General features: G+C 45.1%; 1 protein-coding gene across 5 annotated transcripts in view; it reads left to right on the top strand.

The window, feature by feature from the left end:
• The window catches only part of LOC137371530 (dachshund homolog 1-like), a 494,797-nt gene that overhangs the window by 366,200 nt on the left and 111,188 nt on the right, over positions 1 to 17,409 (top strand). For 3 of the 5 annotated variants that reach the window (XM_068034282.1, XM_068034279.1, XM_068034281.1), the window contains 2 exons: positions 809 to 964; positions 15,265 to 15,437. In XM_068034282.1, the coding sequence (XP_067890383.1) occupies positions 809 to 964; positions 15,265 to 15,437 (329 nt within the window). The remainder of the gene's footprint in view (positions 1 to 808; positions 965 to 15,264; positions 15,438 to 17,409) is intronic. The other 2 variants (XM_068034283.1, XM_068034284.1) reach the window with 1 other exon arrangement.

Below are 17,409 nucleotides of genomic sequence, written 5' to 3'. Positions count from 1 at the left end.
CTCAGACCTCCACCACCATCAGGCCTGCAACTCCCTCCCCGAGGCTTCTGGCACCCACTGCCTGATGCCTCTGGCCCATTCCCGCTCAGGCCTCTAACTTCCTCCCATCAGGCCTCTCACCTCCGAGATCACCCACCGCCTCCCCCCACCCTGGTATCCGAGAACTTGCTCCTCCTGATTCAGAATCTGAGCTGTTCATTAACGATTCTTCAGTCTGTTTGGTTAAAGAGCTACTCAGTTACTTGCTCTACTCACACAGGTACCAGGTGTCCTGCAAAGGACTCTGCACTGGTTGGATGTTTGGTTGACAGGAACTTGTGCCTATGGGCAAGTGCCAGTGTAACGAACGATTGGCAATGTTCGTTCAGGGCTCAGAGTAAAGTCTGGCTGGGCTTGAGCTGGCCTGCAAATAAATGGTTTAAAAAGAGTTTCAGTTGGTGTAACTGGTAGAAACACTTGACTCTGTACATACTGTCCTGGGACTGAGTCCCATTTGATCATGTTGGCCTAACTTGCAGTTCTCCAGGAAGCTGTTATTTCAAGAAATTATGCAAAAAGTAAGGTGTTGAATCTTACGGGGAAAAGAGGATAGAAAACCGACATTTGTTGCTTGGCTCACAGCTGCTTGGCTTTCACTTCCTGCTGGCTGATCCTAATGGAAGCTGCTGGGACTTTCTGTTGTTCAACTCCTGGGGAAGGATGCAGAGTGTTGAGCGGCTGGCGAAGCTAAGAAATTGGGCAGAGGACAAGGAGAGAATGCTGATGAAGGCCGACTCACTTACAATGTGTTCTCTTTCCTATCCTACAGGTAGCAGCGATGGCTCCTGGGATAAAGAGAGACTGCAGTCTCCCACTGCCCTATCCACACAGGGCTCTGTCAATCATCCTACCCTATCCAGCCAGCACAACCTTGCAGTAAACCACTCCCTCAACTCCCTCCAGCAGAACCACTTATTACCCAATGGTGAGGACAACTTTCTGTGTCATCAGATGTCCTTGTGTATGCCATTATTTTTTTTAACCAAATCCACGTTGGATAAGAATGCTGAACAAGCAGCACATTAACAATGCATTGCAGACAACTTTGTATCTTGCATAGATCAAAGGTCGCCAGCGCCTATTTAAATCACATTATAGATATGTACATCAATGGTATCTCCGAGGTATTCATTACACAAATAAAAATCACAAATTAAATCATACTTACAAAAAGTTTCAAGTAGATGCAAGATAAATATTTTATAGAGCAAGGCTGCACTCTTTATCCTTCGATTAATGCTGACCCATTATTTCGGCATCATTGTGCATCCTGTGTTAATCCTTTCAGCATTGACTTGTGAGAATGCAAGAGCTTGTGTGAGGATGCATGGTTCTGGTTGGTGTGAATTTATCTCTCATTGTGACTTTTGCCTCTATTTACTGCTAATATAATTAATAGTTTTTTTTCCCCCCATCCAGTTTCTGTTGCAGTAGTATCCAGTTCCAGTTCATTTCCATCATTGGAATCACAGGTGCAAATATTTTGGTTTGAAAGACAAGTCTTTTATTTGATCTCAACACCACCCTTCTCCGCAATTCCTCAATTTATTCCTCCTTCAGTATCAGATCTATTTTTCTCTTCAGTGTATTTTTATTCTTCACTTAAAATGTCCTTCCCCGATTTAATTACTCACTTTGTGTAAAAGGAAACACATGGCTTTCTTACTTTATTCTGTCGTCTTAGTTTTGATTTCATATCCCTTGGTATTTGGAGTCTTCGCAATAGTGAATCAATTGCCTGGAACAAAGATACCAGATCTTTTCATAGTCTTCAAACCTCAATCATTTTCAATCTTTTCAACTGTATGTTTTGGTCTCCTCCCCCTAGGTCCCCATACTTACAACTCAGTTTCCACTCTTACTCTTTAAAGTGCTCTGAAGAGCAGAGTACAAATGTAAAAAGTTGTTGTTGAGAGCTCAGATCCAGAGAACTTTGTTCAATGCCAGTGCTCTTTGAACAACTTTTGCGTACGAATCAATCCTTTCATTTCTGCAGCTCAAGACCGAGCCGTGGTGCAACCTCTAAGTCTTTGCATATGAAATTTGACTTTTTTTTTTCTGAGTTCTACTCTTCATGACAGAGCCACAACTTGGTTGTTTATGCGTAAATTGGCAACAAAGGTATATTTACAGTAGGCATTAAAAAGTTCCACTTGTATCTATATTGATCTGTGATAACAAATAGCAATTGAAATATATATATATCACATATATATATATATATATATATATATATCACATATATGCATTGTTACGACTGCGGCAGGAGCAATGCACTGTCAATTCAGTCCCATCACTCCACAGATCACAGCATATTAGTAAAAGCTTTCTACTCAACTGGAAAACAGCCAATTCAAACCCCTGGAATAAAATAGACCAAACCAGGTATCTTTAGACAACAACAAATTAAATATTTATTAAAACTAAATCTTAAACACTATTAAGATAAACCTATGGCTAAAGATCTTAAAACTTCTTATTTTACTCTAACTTCCCTATTCACACATACACTCAAATCACAGTAGTTAACTGGTTTTAAAAGTGGTGTTTTAAAATTAGCTGTTTCTTAGGAATAAATGAACAAGTAAGTCATTGTGGGTTACATTCCTGATGAGTGAGGTACTCTAATGTGGAAATAATCAAAGGCTACTCAAAATCTTCACTTGGATTTGATGAAGCAGTCTGTTTTTGATAGGCATCCAAACTCTTCGGCTGCAGCAGGCATCAATAGTTCTTTGAATGATGAGCACAGCAATAGGTAACTTGAATTTTAAAACTGACAGTCTCAGTTGAAACTTTACTTTGAGTTTGCTGGAATTCGATCAGTCAAGAGAGATTTAATCTTGAAGCAAATACTCCCTGGCTTGGAAGTAAAGGAAAGGAGTTTTTCTACCTTCAGCAATACAAACAGTCTCTTACAAGAAAAGACTATTTTTTTCTTCTTAGGCAATTAATTTGGTCTGTTGTTCCTTGTAGAATTTCTGCTGTGAGAGAATGGACAGCTCTTTTCTCTTCAGTATGCTTCGCTGAAAAATCTCTCCAAACAAACTGGTTCAGACCATTTTTTTGCCAGTTTTACAAATAGAAACATTGAACCATGTGACCTCTCTCTCCTGCTGTCACTTAGGGTAACAAATGCAGCTGTTGGCACACTGTGCCTTAGAAATTCCAGAACTTTCTCTACCTTAAAGGTGCACTGTTTTTAATCTGAGGAGAAAAAAAGATTCATGTCCATGACAGTATCAACATTACTATGACAGGAAACATATTTATCTATTAAACACTTTGGCCCTTGACTCTGGATTTGCTTATCTCTGTCTCTATCTTCCTTTAGTTGATTAGCTTGTTCCTTCAGCCGTTTTTCCTCTGCTGCTTTGCAGCAGCAGTATGGAATAATCAAAGTAACTAGGTCAGCGAAGAATACTATTCTGCCAGTCAGTTTGATGATTGAAATAAAGTATGATTAAAGATGCAAGAGCAAAACTTGCTTCTAAGTTTATTTGCAACAACCCTTGCAGATATTTAGCAATAGAAATTGGAACTCTCTGGCCCCCATATTCAGGACGGAAAACTCACTCAAAAATGACCAGTTCCTCAAGGTTGCCTATAAAACGTCCAACTCCAAGTTGGCCTCTGAAAGTTGCAGGCATCTGGGATGGCCACCTAAAACAGGTGTTAGGCAGCTTCCATAAGCTAATGAGGGTCCTATTTTGACCTGAAAAACTGGGTATCTTTTGCTGCAAGCTGTCATTTTTAATGGCTTTTCCTTGCCATTTCTCTCCCCTTTTCTCCCTTCTTCCTTTCTTGGAAGTGTTGATGGGTTTATAGCTTTTGCGATGTTCCAAAGACACCAAGACAGCTTTGGTGCATTGTCCAAATGGCCAATGTCAATATGCGAACCAAGCCGGTGAGTCTTGGTGATTTATTTTACTGTAAATGACATCTCAACAAACCTGATCCTGTTGTAAAAAAAGTCTATACATGCACTAACCAGTGTTCTAGCCAAGGTTATCGGATGGGTCTTACAGATGTCATTTACAGGAACCTGGCCTGAATTTTCTATTCTCCTATTGCATGTAGGCCAGTTGAAAAATTAAAATCAGCTAAGTCAGCACTGACTGGGAAATGAACGTGGGACCTTCTGGTCTGTGTAGCTCCGATACATGTTGGCTTTGATAATTGAGGTATCGGGAGCACGAAATTCTTCTTATAGATCTCTGCAGCTACTTTAGGAAATTGCTCCTCCACTAATTTGACAAAGCTCTGAACATTATAATGTAATAAAAAAAAAACCTGCATTTATGCAGTGCTTTTTACAACCCCAGGATGTCCCAAAGTGCTTTGCAGTCAATGAAGTATTTTTGTAACGTAGGCACTGTTATAATGCAGGAAACACAGCCAATTTGGTCGTAGCAAGCTCTGACAAATAGCTAGGAAATAAGTAATAATAAATTATAACATTATTTCACCTTGATATCATAAAAAGGGCAATAGAAGAATAAATATGAAATCTGGAGATAAACCACAATGAGATGCAAATGTCTATTTATGTCACTCAGTCTGAAGTGTTCATGCTTCTGGTACTACATGAACTGGGATCCACATTTGAAGCACTTAGAGCAGAGAAGGTTTGGAGTAATTTAATAAAGGTGTTCAAAATTATGAGGGGTTTGGGTAGAGTTGAAACGGAGAAAGTGTTTCCACTTGCAGGAGGGTCAGTAACCAAAGGACACAGATTTAAAATAATTGGCAACAAAGGACCAGTGGGGAGTTGAGGAAAAATGTTTTTAAGCAGTGACGTGTTGTGATTGGGAATGCATTGCTTGAAAGGGGCTGGAAGCAGGTTCAATAGCAGCTTTCGAAAGGGAATTGGATAAATATTTGATGGGGAAGATTTTGTAAGGTTATGGGGAAAAAGCAGGAGGGTGTGGGACAAATTGGAGACCAGTTTCAAAGAGCTGGCACTGGCACAATGGGCCGAATGGCCTCCTTCTGTGCTGTAATAACTCTTTGGGTTGAATTTTAAGAGATGGATGGAAACAGGAATGGAGGCGGGGTGGGGGGTGGCGTGTGGCGTGGGTGGGGGTGGGGGTGGAGGGACATAAAATCAGGACAGAAGATGTCAGACAGGAAGACCAACATCTTGACATCCCTTCAGCATTTTACTGCGAGCACATTCACGAGGCAGGAAAGCCATTAAGGTATTTAATTACCAATTGATGGTAATCTTACTCACTGTGTCTGATTTAACTGATGGAACATGGCATCCACGGAGCTTTAGAGCCTCACCTGGTTAATGGAGCTCGCTGTTGGCTTCACTGGGAAGCCATCGGGAGTGGCAGCGAGGGTAGAGGAAGAATGGCATCAGGAATTATTGTTAGGAGTGGGGGCAAAGCTACCAGCACTGTGGGGGAGCCATACCCAGGTGTTATCCGGGCAGTGCCACTTCAGCAGATGTGACAAGTGGGGGGAAAGGGGGCAGTTTGCTGTAAGGGCCTTGCATTCAGGGAGAGGCAACTTGTCATGGGCCTCATTCACCCTGCCTTCAGGGCCCACGTTGAGGAGGAGAAGCAGCATGGGTAGGGGCATGCCAGCAATTTGGGGGCCCACAGGAGGGGCAGCCTCAGGAATGGGAGGCTGGAGAAGGATGCAGAGGGGCACTCCAACAGGTTCCTGTGCACAGAAGAAGCTACCCTCTAGAGAGGATATGCCAGCCAAGGCTCAACTACCTGCAGATGTCTGAGCGGCAGTGTCTCTGCATGCTCCGCCTCTCTAGGGAGGCTGTCACTGACCTGTGTGCCGTGATGCAGGATGAGCTGAGCCCCTGGGACTTGATGGACACCCTATGCCATTGCCACTGAAGGTCACCGTCGCCCTGAATTTCTACGGCACCGGATCATTCCAGGGATCAACTGGAGACTTGTGTGGAATCTTGCTATCTGCGATGCATCCTGTGTTATAGGTTGCTGCTGGGTAGACTATCTAAATAGACTGTAAGCATCATTACAGGATGTGATGTCATGGATCGTACAGAACCTTGTGTGAGGAGTATTGTAGTGGAAGCCATAGATGCTGGACGTTTGTAAATAAACTCCAGTTACCTTAACCCACAGACTAATATCTTTATTCGGTACAAAGAGTGTAGTAACCTGGATATTACACATCGCTGCATCAGGAGGTCACCAATGCCCTGTTCAGGGAGGCCAGTGACTATGTGTGCTTCTGCACTGATCCACACAGTCAAGCCAAGAGGGCAATAGGGCTATTGCTGAATTCCCCCAGCTGCAGGGTGTCATCAACTGCATTTGACCATCAAGGCTTCCACAGATCAACCAGTGGCCTTCATCAACAGGAGTGGGCTTCCATTCCCTTACTGTACAACTGGTCTCTGACCACCGCAGAAGGATCCTGCAGCTCTGTGCAAGGTTCCCGGGAAGCACCCATGGCGCCTTTATCCTTCGCCTGTCCCAGATGCAGAACTTTTCCGTCCCCGTGTGCCTTCAGCATTGGATACTTGGAGACTAGGGCTACCCACTGAGGATGTAACTACTGACCCTGTGAGGAACCCACGCATGGATGCAGAGGAGAGGCACAACACCTGTCATCGGTCAACCCGAGCGAGCATGGAGCAGGCCATTGGGCTGATCAAATGAGATTCAGGTCCTGGATCAATCTGGCAGAGCCCTTCAGTATGCTGCAGCGAGGATCTCTCATATCATGGTGGTCTGCTGCACACTGTATAACCTGGTGCGACAGAAGGGGGATGCATTGTCCAGTGAGCATATCGTGGCGTGCAATGTCTCCTCCGATGACTTGGATGCAGAGAAGGATGCTGGTCAGGCTTTACAAGATGAAGGACCCCAGGGACAGCAGGAAAGGTGCCATGAGTTAAACGCAAGGGAGACTCGAGATTCCCTTATACATTCACGTTTCCTATGACCCTTGCCACCTTCTGGAATTGCACCAATAAACTCTTACCTTTAAGGAGCCCTGTTGTCGCCTCCTTCCTTCTGCACTCCAGCAGCCAGTGCCCAGGTTCACATTGCACAGTGGCAAGGCAGAAGCATGGAGCACTTGTGCCTTGGATACTCGCATCAAACCCCTGAGAGACAGGGTCTATATTAAGTCACCATGGACACCAACAATAGGAAGAGGACATAGTGAGAACAATGCATATATTTATTCTGCATGACACCAAACGCAACCCCTATCTTCTGGAATGTGTCTTCGCCAGTGAATCCCTAAGTGTTTCTAGGTGCTGTTTTTAAAAAAAATTTCCGGCTGCTCCTACATGGTGCTCCCCCTGCGCTGTCAGCTGAGGTGGAGGCAGGCTGCTGACCTTGCTGTCCCTTGGCTTGGGATGACCTTGGCAGCCATCCTCTGGCTGCCTGAAGCCTGGGGGGCCCTAGCATACTGAGGTCTATCTGCATAGGCGCTGGACTCTCCTCTGTTGGGGAAGATGGTGGTACCGGTGTCACTGGTAGATGGGCTAAGGAGCTGCTGGACACCATAGGAGCACCCTGAGAGGAGGCCCCAGATGCGGGAGGCAGTCACCCCTCCTCCCATGCAAGGCACATTTGCACCTCAATGCTGATCTGAGGGAGATGAGGAGCAGCTGCTGGAGAGTCCAGTGCCTCGTCCCCCTCTTGCTTTGCCACTGCTGCATTGACCCCATTGACAAGGCAGGGGTATGAAGGTCTGAAAGCATCACTGGCAGCCTCTGAATGGAGCAAGCTCTCCATGAGAGTCACCAATCTCTCGATGGAGGAAGCCATGCATACAACAGTCAGAGACATGGCAGCACTCAAGGCCTGATTGACTCCTCCATTGTCTGCACTTAGGGACGCATAGTCTCTTGTATCTCTGCCAGATGTTGCCTGACCTCTTGCTGCAGCATTTCCCGTGTGGCTGATAACTCCACAGGCATCAGTTTGGTCCTCAGCATGGGCCTGGCCTCTCGCCATGCTCCAACTGTCAGTGGCCTCGGTTGTTAGAGTCTCTGTCAGCTGCTGGGGTGCATCTGTGATGTGCTCACCAGGTTGTGTGCCTACCTCTAACCGCGACCGGCTATCCACCAACGTGAGTGTATCTGCTCTGGTGGAGGGTGTGGGGGAATAATGTGACAGTGCACCATCTGAGACTCCCTCCTCCTCCTCAGAGGCGGCCAGCTGTCCCCCAGTCTCTCAAGTTCTTTGTTGCTGTCAATGGGCATGGCCTGCTGGAGAGAACAGATAGATGGAAGGGTCATGGGTTTCCCATCATGACATTCCTACCACTCCTGCTGTGGAGCTCCATGTCTCCAGTGGTGGACACATGCGCAACATGGCTTGTTTGTGCCACATACACCCTGTGCCCCAGGACATCCACACTCACTGTCATGGGTGGGCATCCCTGTCTCGCCATCCGCGATGGAGCAACTGCTTTGTCTCCTCTCCTTCCATCGCTTCCTCTTCCATTGGGCTCAGAACATGTCGATAAGGCACACTGGTCTTGGCCCGCTCCTTTCTTTTGTTTGCTGTCTTCTTCTGCAAACGCATAGCGATGCAATGTTATTCCACCAGCGGGGACAGGCACAGCATCTATGGTGGTAGTTCAGTGGTCATTGATGGGGGCACATGAATGCCTCCTGCATGCAGCTATTCTCCAGGGACTATGCAGGGGAATGCACTGACAGACGGGCACCTCTCACCGAGATGCAGCCATGCCTCAGGTGCCAGTTCCAACTTCCTAACCCCATTGCCCATGGCTGGCTGGTCTCTCCCTCTCCACCAAATGCAGCCTCTCACTCTGCCACAAGCTAGGCCCAAAGGGTAGGATGTTTATGGAGCACTCACCTTGGCAGATCGGATCAGGTCATTAACCCTTTTCCGGCATTGGATTCAGTTCCTGGGGGTGACCCCATGGCTGCTGACCTCCTCTGCTACCTCCATCCAGGCTTGCTTGGTCAGGCAGACTGCTCTCCTCCTCCCATCCCTGGGGAAGGGGATCTCCCACTTTTCCCTTGCAGTCTGGAGGAGAATCTGGAGGGAGGCATCGCTGAAATGTGGGGCCACTGGGATCTTCCTTCTACCATTCTGCCTAGAGGCTTCCAATCAGATCCTTGGCAATGCTGAATGCAGGGGCAATGGAACAGCAGGCAGCAGTGAAGCAGGGGCAATGGAATACCAGGCATCAGTCAGGCAGGGGCTCGGGAACAGCCAGCAGTGCTGAGTGCAGGGCTGCCAGCCCTTTAAATATGGCACCCTGAGCTTCCTCGGCGTCACATGATGCCACCTGATCCACTGCACAGGGTGGCACAGTGGCGCAGTGGTTAGCACTGCGACCTCACAGCTCCAGCGACCCGGGTTCAATAATGGGTACTGCCTGTGTGGAGTTTGCAAGTTCTCCCTGTGTCTGCGTGGGTTTTCTCCGGGTGCTCCGGTTTCCTCCCACAAGCCAAAAGACTTGCAGGTTGGTAGGTAAATTGGCCATTATAAATTGCCCCTAGTGTAGGTAGGCGGTAGGGAAATATAGGGACAAGTGGGGATGTGGTAGGAATATGGGATTAGTGTAGGATTAGTATAAATGGGTGGTTGATGGTACAGACTCGGTGGGCCGAAGGGCCTGTTTCAGTGCTGTATCTCGAAACTACACTAAACTAAACCTTTGATGCCTCCCAACTCTTAATTGGATGGCCACCGCTTAATCTCCTTTGGCTAGCCACTCAGTGCCCGACTGGAAGCTGCACCCACTTCCAGTCCTGATGCCGAGACATGCTGCTTACAAGTAAAATTCAACCTGATGACTCTAATGAAGCTGGTATCGATAGTTTTTGGGGCGTGGACACAGACATCAGACCTGATGTGATATAATTCCATTGTACATGATGCTGTGTATTTGCTACTGTAATGTGACCATTATACATAAGGGTGGAACACTACCATTAATTTCTGTAAGATGTTCTGTGCCATTCACTATAATGTTTAATTCATTTATCACTAGGTTACCCTCAACATCACACATAGTGCGTACAGAATAATAGATTACCAGGGTAGCACAGATATGAAAATGTGTTAAACTGCAAATGGACCAATATGTAAATAACTGGATATGCAAACCGGGATCCTGGGTCCTTGAGAGCGAAATGAGGGTGAAATTCAGCTTTGGTGGGGGGCCTGTAAAATGGGTGGGAGTGAATTTGCAGCCATTTTGTGCCCCTGCTAAAGTTCACTCACATAGTGCTTTGTACTTTATCAATGAATTACTATTATTCCCTGTAATATATTAACAGTTTTTTTCTCAGGCTTTTCTGTAGGAAAAATAGCTAGTATTAGATCAAGCTAATTTCATCAAATCGGTACAGATGTTCACTAGAAAATCACAGAATCACAGAATTATTTGAGTAGTCTGAAGTCAAAATTTGTAAATTACCTAAAACACTAAGGAGTCATTAGGACAAAAGAAAAATACTACAGATGCTGAAAATCTGAAATAAAAACAGAATATGCTGGATATACTCAGTAGGTGAAGAGAAAAACAGTTAATGGGCTGAATTTTTAATGGTCCATGGACATGGCTCTGGAGGAGGGAAGGCCTGAAAATGGGAGGGAATTTCCATCGGGCTGGGTCCATGACACGTTCCCACCTCCATGCCATTGTGTGGAAATTGGGCTGACGGTGGGAATGGTCACCCGCCCATGTATGGCAGGTAACCAGTTTTTAAAAATGTTTCTTTCATGGGGTGTGGGCAGCGCTGGCAAGGCCCATTTGTTGCCCATTCCTAATTGTTCTTGACAACTGAGTGGCTTGCTAGGCCATTTCAGAGGGCAGTTAAGAATCAGCCACATTGCTGTGGGTCTGGAGTCACATGTAGGCCAGACCAGGTAAGGACAGCAGATTTCCTTCCCTAAAGGACATTAGTGAACCAGGTTTTAGAGCAATCGGTGATGGTTTCATGGCACCATTACTGAGACTAGCTTTCAATTCCAGATTTTATTAATTAACAGAATTTATTAATTAATTGAATTTAAATCCCACCAGCTGCCTGTGTCCCCAGGGCATTAGCCTGGATTTCTGGATTGCTAGTTCAGTGACATTACAACTCCGCCACCATCTCCCCCAGCTCCCCTCTTAATTAAGCCCCTCGAGGGTAAAAGATTAATAAGGAGGGAAAAATTAGAGTATGAGAGAAAGCTAGCTAGAAATATAAAAACAGATAGTAAGAGTTTTGAGATATTTGAAAAAGAGTTAACAAAGTGAGTGTTGGTTGTATAGAAAGTGAGTCTGGGGAATTAATAATGGAAAATAAGGAGATGGCAGATTAATTGAACAGGTATTTTGCACTGGTTTTCACTATAGAGGATATAGTGTAACATCCCAGTATTACATGTAAATCAGGAAATGGAAGGGAGGGAGGAATTCAAAATTACAATCACCAGGGAAGTGATGCTGAGCAAATTATTGGAGCTGCGGGCTGACAAGTCCCCGGATCCTGATGGACTTCATCCTAGGGTATTAAAAGAAGTGGCTAGTGAAATAGTTGATGCGTTAGTTTTAATTTTGCAAAATTCCCTAAATTAGGGGTAGGTTCCATTCGATTGGAGAATAGCAAATGTAACTCGTTTATTCAAAAAGGGAGGGAGACAGAAAGCAGGAAACTACAGGCCAGTTAGCTTAACATCTGTCACAGGAAAAATGTTAGAAGCTATTATTAAAGACTTTATAGCAGGGAACTTAGAAAAATTCGAGGTAATCAGGCTGAGTAAACATGGTTTTGTGAAAGTGACTTGGATGAAGGGACCAAAGGTGTGGTTGCTAAATTTTCAGATAACACAAAGATAGGTAGGAAAGTAAGTTGTGAAGAGTGCACAAGGAGGCTACGGAGGGATATAGATAGGTTAAGTGAGTGGGCAAAAATCTGGCAAATGGAGCATAATGTGGGAAAATATGAAATAGTACATTTTGGCAGGAAGTATAAAAAAGAAGCATATTATCCAAATGGTGAGAGATTGCGGAGCTCTGAGATGCAGAGGAATCTGGGTGCCCTAGTGCATGAATCTCAAAAGGTTAGTAAGCAGGTACAGCAAGTAATTAGGAAAGCTAATAGAATGTTTTCATTGATTGCAAGGGGAATTGAATACAAAAGTAGGGAGGTTATGCTTCAGTTATACAGGGCATTGGTGAGACCACATCTGGAATACTGTGTACAGTAATGGTCTCCTTATTTAAGGAAGGATATAAATGCATTGGAAACAGTTCAGAGAAGGTTTACGAGACTAATACCTGGAATGGATAGATTGTCTTTTGAGGAAATGTTAGACAGGTTAGGCTTGTATCTGTTGGAAGCTCTTAGAAGAGTAAGAGGCGACTTGATTGAAACATATAAGATCCTGAAGAGTCTTGACAGGGTGGATGTGGAAAGGATGTTTCCCTATGTGGAGAATATCGAACTAGGGGTCACTGTTTAAAAATAAGGGGTCACCCATTCAAGACAGAAATGAGGAGAAATTTTTTCTCTAAGGGTCGTGAGTCTTTGTAATTCTCTTCCTCAAAAGGCGGTGGAAGCGAAGTCTTTAAATATTTTTAAGGCAGAGGTAGATAGATTCTTGATCAGCAAGGGGGTGAAAGGTTATGTGGGGCAGGCAGGAATGTGGAGTTAAGGTTACAATCAGATCAGCCATGATCTTGTTGAATGGTGGAGCAGGCTCGAGGGCGGGTGGGCCTACTCCTGCTGCTAATTTGAAGATTCGTATGTACCCATCACGTCAGGAGGCCATCCGTGAAATGGTATCAGTGTCCCAGCGGTAGGTGGGGTAGATATTGGAGCTGGAGGCTTTCCCCCTCAAATCCAACAGCCCTAAACCTTTTGGCCCTCTGATTTACCCGTTTTGTGGACAACAACGGGAAATGGAGGTGCCCTCATGCCTCCCTACATGTTTCAGCAGCTCCTACCTCTGAAGGTGGGACTGCTGACTGCTGGATGGCCTCCTATTGGACATCAAGATTCAAGAGCCCACCCGCCATCCTTAATTGGATGGGGCGTCCGGAGGCAGCCACTTAATTGGCCACCTCTTCTAAAATCATCCTCTGGGTCCCGCTGCCAGCATTTGTGGCAGGATTGTGACTTGGGAATGAAAGTCCTGCCCAAGTTTCAGGTTGATGACCTTTCAGGAGTAGTTTTGGATGATATCCTTACCTGAGAGTAACATTCATGTGGTGGACATAGTCTCCTAGATCTCAATTGGTACAGCCTCCAGTGCACTCAGAAATTATGTTTATTTTTACAATGTCTATGCACTTTTTAAACTTTTTAAAGTTTGCATGTTGCAAACTCTCTCATTGGGCTTCAGAGCTTCTATAATTGCTGGCAGTACACATACAAGGTTCTCTAAAATGCTCTGTTCACAAAGTAGTGTGTCTTACAACAGTGAGCTGGATTTTGTTCCCAGCCCGACGTCGGGGGGTGGAGTGGGGGGTGGTGGGGGGGGAACCAGAGAATCGGAGTGGCAGTGGCCACCACAGAACCCGACGCCAAGATTGCTGGGCCTGATCTTCCCGGGGGTGGGGAAACTCCGTGGCGGCCCCTCTGCCACTCTGCAACGGGACTCTGTTTTCCATATGCTAATTGGATGTTTAATTTAATTAATTTAAATGTAACCCACAGCGATCTTACCATCAGTTCCCGATCTTTAGTGTGACATGCTGCACTCATGTGCCTTCACTTTCCCATCCAGGGAAAGCTGGCACCACTGAGGTGGGGAAGGGGTCAACTCTGCATTTTGTCGAACTGTTTGCAGGGCTGGCAGCCTTTTAAAAATGGCGCCAGCACCTGCTTCTGCATCAGGTGATGCCGTGAATGGCATCTCCAATGCCACCCCCGCCATGTGATTGGGGCGTAGGGGACAGCTGCTGTGAATATTTTAAGTGGCCACTCGTCACGTAATTGCGGTGGCGCGGGTCCCATGGGGCATGGCATCATGTTCCACTGTCGTTGCCGGCCAGTGACTCTGCCTGCCCACTGTATGGGAACAGCTGTCTGGAATAAAGAGAAATTATGCGCTTGGCTTTATGAAGATTTAAACTCCTGTGTATATTATGTCAAGACTAACATAGTGTGAATAACATGGAATGTTTGTGGTAAGGAATTAGTATGCAGGGATTGTTGCTTCCAGAGGAGCAATTTTAGCGCCCAGCAGAAAATGGGTGGTAATTGAATTAAAATCAAGGTGACAAACTTACCATCCTGTTACCACGCCATCTTCATATTAATTTGTGCCTTCCGAAGGGAGCCTGACTGATTGATGCAAATCAGAGTTCCATGATCCACACAGGATTCCAGTGGAATTTTGAGAGGGTTTTGGGCAGAGTGTGCACTGCTCATGTTCCACTTGGTAAAACCTGATGGTCAAGAGGGAAGAGCTATCAAAAAGTCAAGTCGATAATTATTTTTGAAGGGCCAGGAGGAACAGAGTGCTGCTACAAGAATAATGTGGTGGTTGTCGCTCCAGCTTCCCCCAACCCTCAGGGATTGCCAACCCTTTCCCGCTCCCTCCAGGCCTATCTTCCCGCTGGCACAATATTGCGTGCTGGCCTTAAAGCAGGGATGCTCCAGCAGGCAGCCTGGTCAGGGGATGCAGCTTCCAGATGGCATGCTAACTAGGCCCTGCCCACAAAATGGATGCCTGCTGGCAGGATCAGGTGGCTGCCGATTAGTTAAGATTGTTCCTTTATATGTTTAAAGATGCAACTTTTAGGAAATAAACATATTATGATAGAAAAATAGATGTTTTCTAAGTTTAAGAAAGAGAGTCTTGCATTTATATAGCAATTTTCAGACCCTCAGGATGTCCTAAACTGCTGTAGAAATGACATCACTGTGGTGTGGGAGAACTCAGCATCAAATTTGCACATGGCAAGGTCCCACAAATAGCAAACTAAGTAAGTAGCCAGCTAATAGGTTTGTTGGCAGTGCTGGTTGAGGGATAAATATTGGCCAAGGCATCAGGGGAACTCCCTACTCCTCAAATAATGATATAAGATGTTTTATATCCTAAACGGACAGATGGGGCCTGGTGTACATGAGGGTACATCGCAGTAACTTAGTCAAAAGGGAAACATGAATGTTTAAACTCAAGACTGCTGAGTATGGGACATCCTGTTGAAACGTCTTTGCTAACCTGCTTTATACCCAGAGCCATTTGTACAACTAATTCTTGAAGCCGCTGAAATGAGTCTTGTCCTTTTCAGGTCTGGAGCTCCCCTTCATGATGATGCCCCATCCACTCATTCCTGTCAGCCTACCTCCGGCATCAGTTACCATGGCAATGAGCCAGATGAACCACCTTACCACTATCGCTAATATGGCAGCTGCAGCCCAAGTACAAAGCCCCCCTCCCAGGATGGAAACCTCAGTTATTAAGGTAAATGCGCTATGGTGCGGTAATTGGCTCTTCACATAGAATGTCTCAACATTCTGTATTGAAAGGGTGTTGTCAGACTGTTCTGCACAACATCTTAGAATAGGCTAAGATGTTACTAAGAGCAGTGTCCAAGCCAACAACAAATGATGAGAATTTCATAATTTGTATATAATCTTAGCTGTTTGAGTAGGCTGGTTATTAGGGATACATTTTCCACTATTAGCCAATTTTAGGGGAAAAGAATTAAGCATAGTAGGTTTTTCCACATTAATACCATTGCTCCTTTTTTCACTAAGTTTAGAAGATGGCAGAAAATATAACCTTGAATCTCTAAAGATAGCTAATGTGGTGTCTCAATGGTTTGACTTCACAAGTAGCTGAGCCCTATGTATCAGGAAGGCCTCAGGCTTCATCCACAATCTGTGCGAAGTTAGCTGACCTCAGTTAAGTTGTAAACGTTGCAGTGCTAAAATAAAAGCAAAATACTGCAGATACTGGAAATCTGAAATAAAAACAAAGTGCTGGAAATACTCAGCAGGCCAGGCAGCATCTGTGGAGCAAGAAGCAGAGTTAACGTTCTGATGAAAGGTCACAGACCTGAAACATTAACTCTGCTTCTCTCTCCACAGATGCTGCCTGGCCTGCTGAGTATTTCCAGCACTTTCTGTTTTTATTAATGCTGTAGTGCTCCTGGTTTCGGGGTGAGGGAAATTGGCCAAGTATCCTGCTCCTTGTTGGATGTAAGGTATGCGAACATTGGGTGAGACTAGGTTTGCAATCAGCTGCAATGCCCAAAGTCCATAATCCTGCCAGAACCTATAACTTGAAATTATTCTGGAGCTCTTCTCATCTCCTGCCTTAACTCCGCTGGGAGACAGTGAACCCTTCAGGGAAACACTACAAGCAGCTGAAAACCACTCTCCTACAGGCGGATGGTAGAAAGCAGGTGCAATTTTTGGAGTAGAGGGAAGGAAATCGGCAGTAAAAGGAAATCTAAATCTAAAGATCATACTTAATTGGCCTAATGGCTGCTTCAGGAATGGGTAAAGGAAGATTCTTGTTTGTTCTTACCCATTATGGCAGGCAGCGCACTTACTACCTGCCATTTTCGGACCTGAAGGAGGTTGCACTGTGCATGAAAAATGGATCCTACGGAGCTCAATTGATCCACCAGTGTATACTTGGGTAGAATAGCTATTGTGGAATCTCATCACTCGGATGGAGGCTTTATAATCTTCGGGTCTGATTCCTGAAGCTGAATTTCATTGTCAGATGCAAATTGCTATTCATGTCCCCTGACCTTCACCTTAACTTGTCACCAATTCAAGGCTGCATATTTCCATACTAATCACTTTACTGCATTTAGATTGGCTTAGATATAAAAGAAAGGGTCCATTTTTGGCAGCTGAGCTCCAGTACCATGCTTTGATCCAGAAGAGCAGTGAATGAGACACAGAAGTCATTGCACCCGATTCGCGGTGCTCCAGATGAAATTGGGTATGCAGCAAATTGGACACACTGACCTCTGCACTGGAGTGTCTGATCCAAGCCCTGGTTAAAGGAGGCGCTGTGTTGGATTTGGTATGCAAAATCGCCCTTGAACTGTGATCAAACTCACACAAAAGTCACACTGCAACATTTTGTAACATGGGCATGCAGGCTATGAGTGTGTGAGATGAGAACTATGAATGCGCAGCATTGTATAATATATAAATACATAGTGACTAATGATGGGTTTGTTCCACGAGTGAATAAGACCTTCATATCCCATATGAGTTTGTCACTTATGATTTATGAGCCATTTATTACTTGCAGAATAAACTGTGTTAATTCACTATAGCATAGGAGTGTAGTGGTGCTGCACTGCTCGGGGCTTAATAAAAGATGACAAGGATTGGTCCAAAAGAAATCGGGTCAATTTTAACCCTAGTTATTCGGCGTAAACCTGGTGCAAGTGGGTAGGCAGTTAAAG

Source organism: Heterodontus francisci, chromosome 6, assembly GCF_036365525.1.
Source record: "Heterodontus francisci isolate sHetFra1 chromosome 6, sHetFra1.hap1, whole genome shotgun sequence".
Classification (NCBI taxonomy): Eukaryota; Metazoa; Chordata; class Chondrichthyes; order Heterodontiformes; family Heterodontidae; genus Heterodontus; species Heterodontus francisci.
The sequence above is the reverse complement of the archived record's forward strand: the minus strand, read 5'-3'. Positions and strand labels throughout refer to the sequence as shown.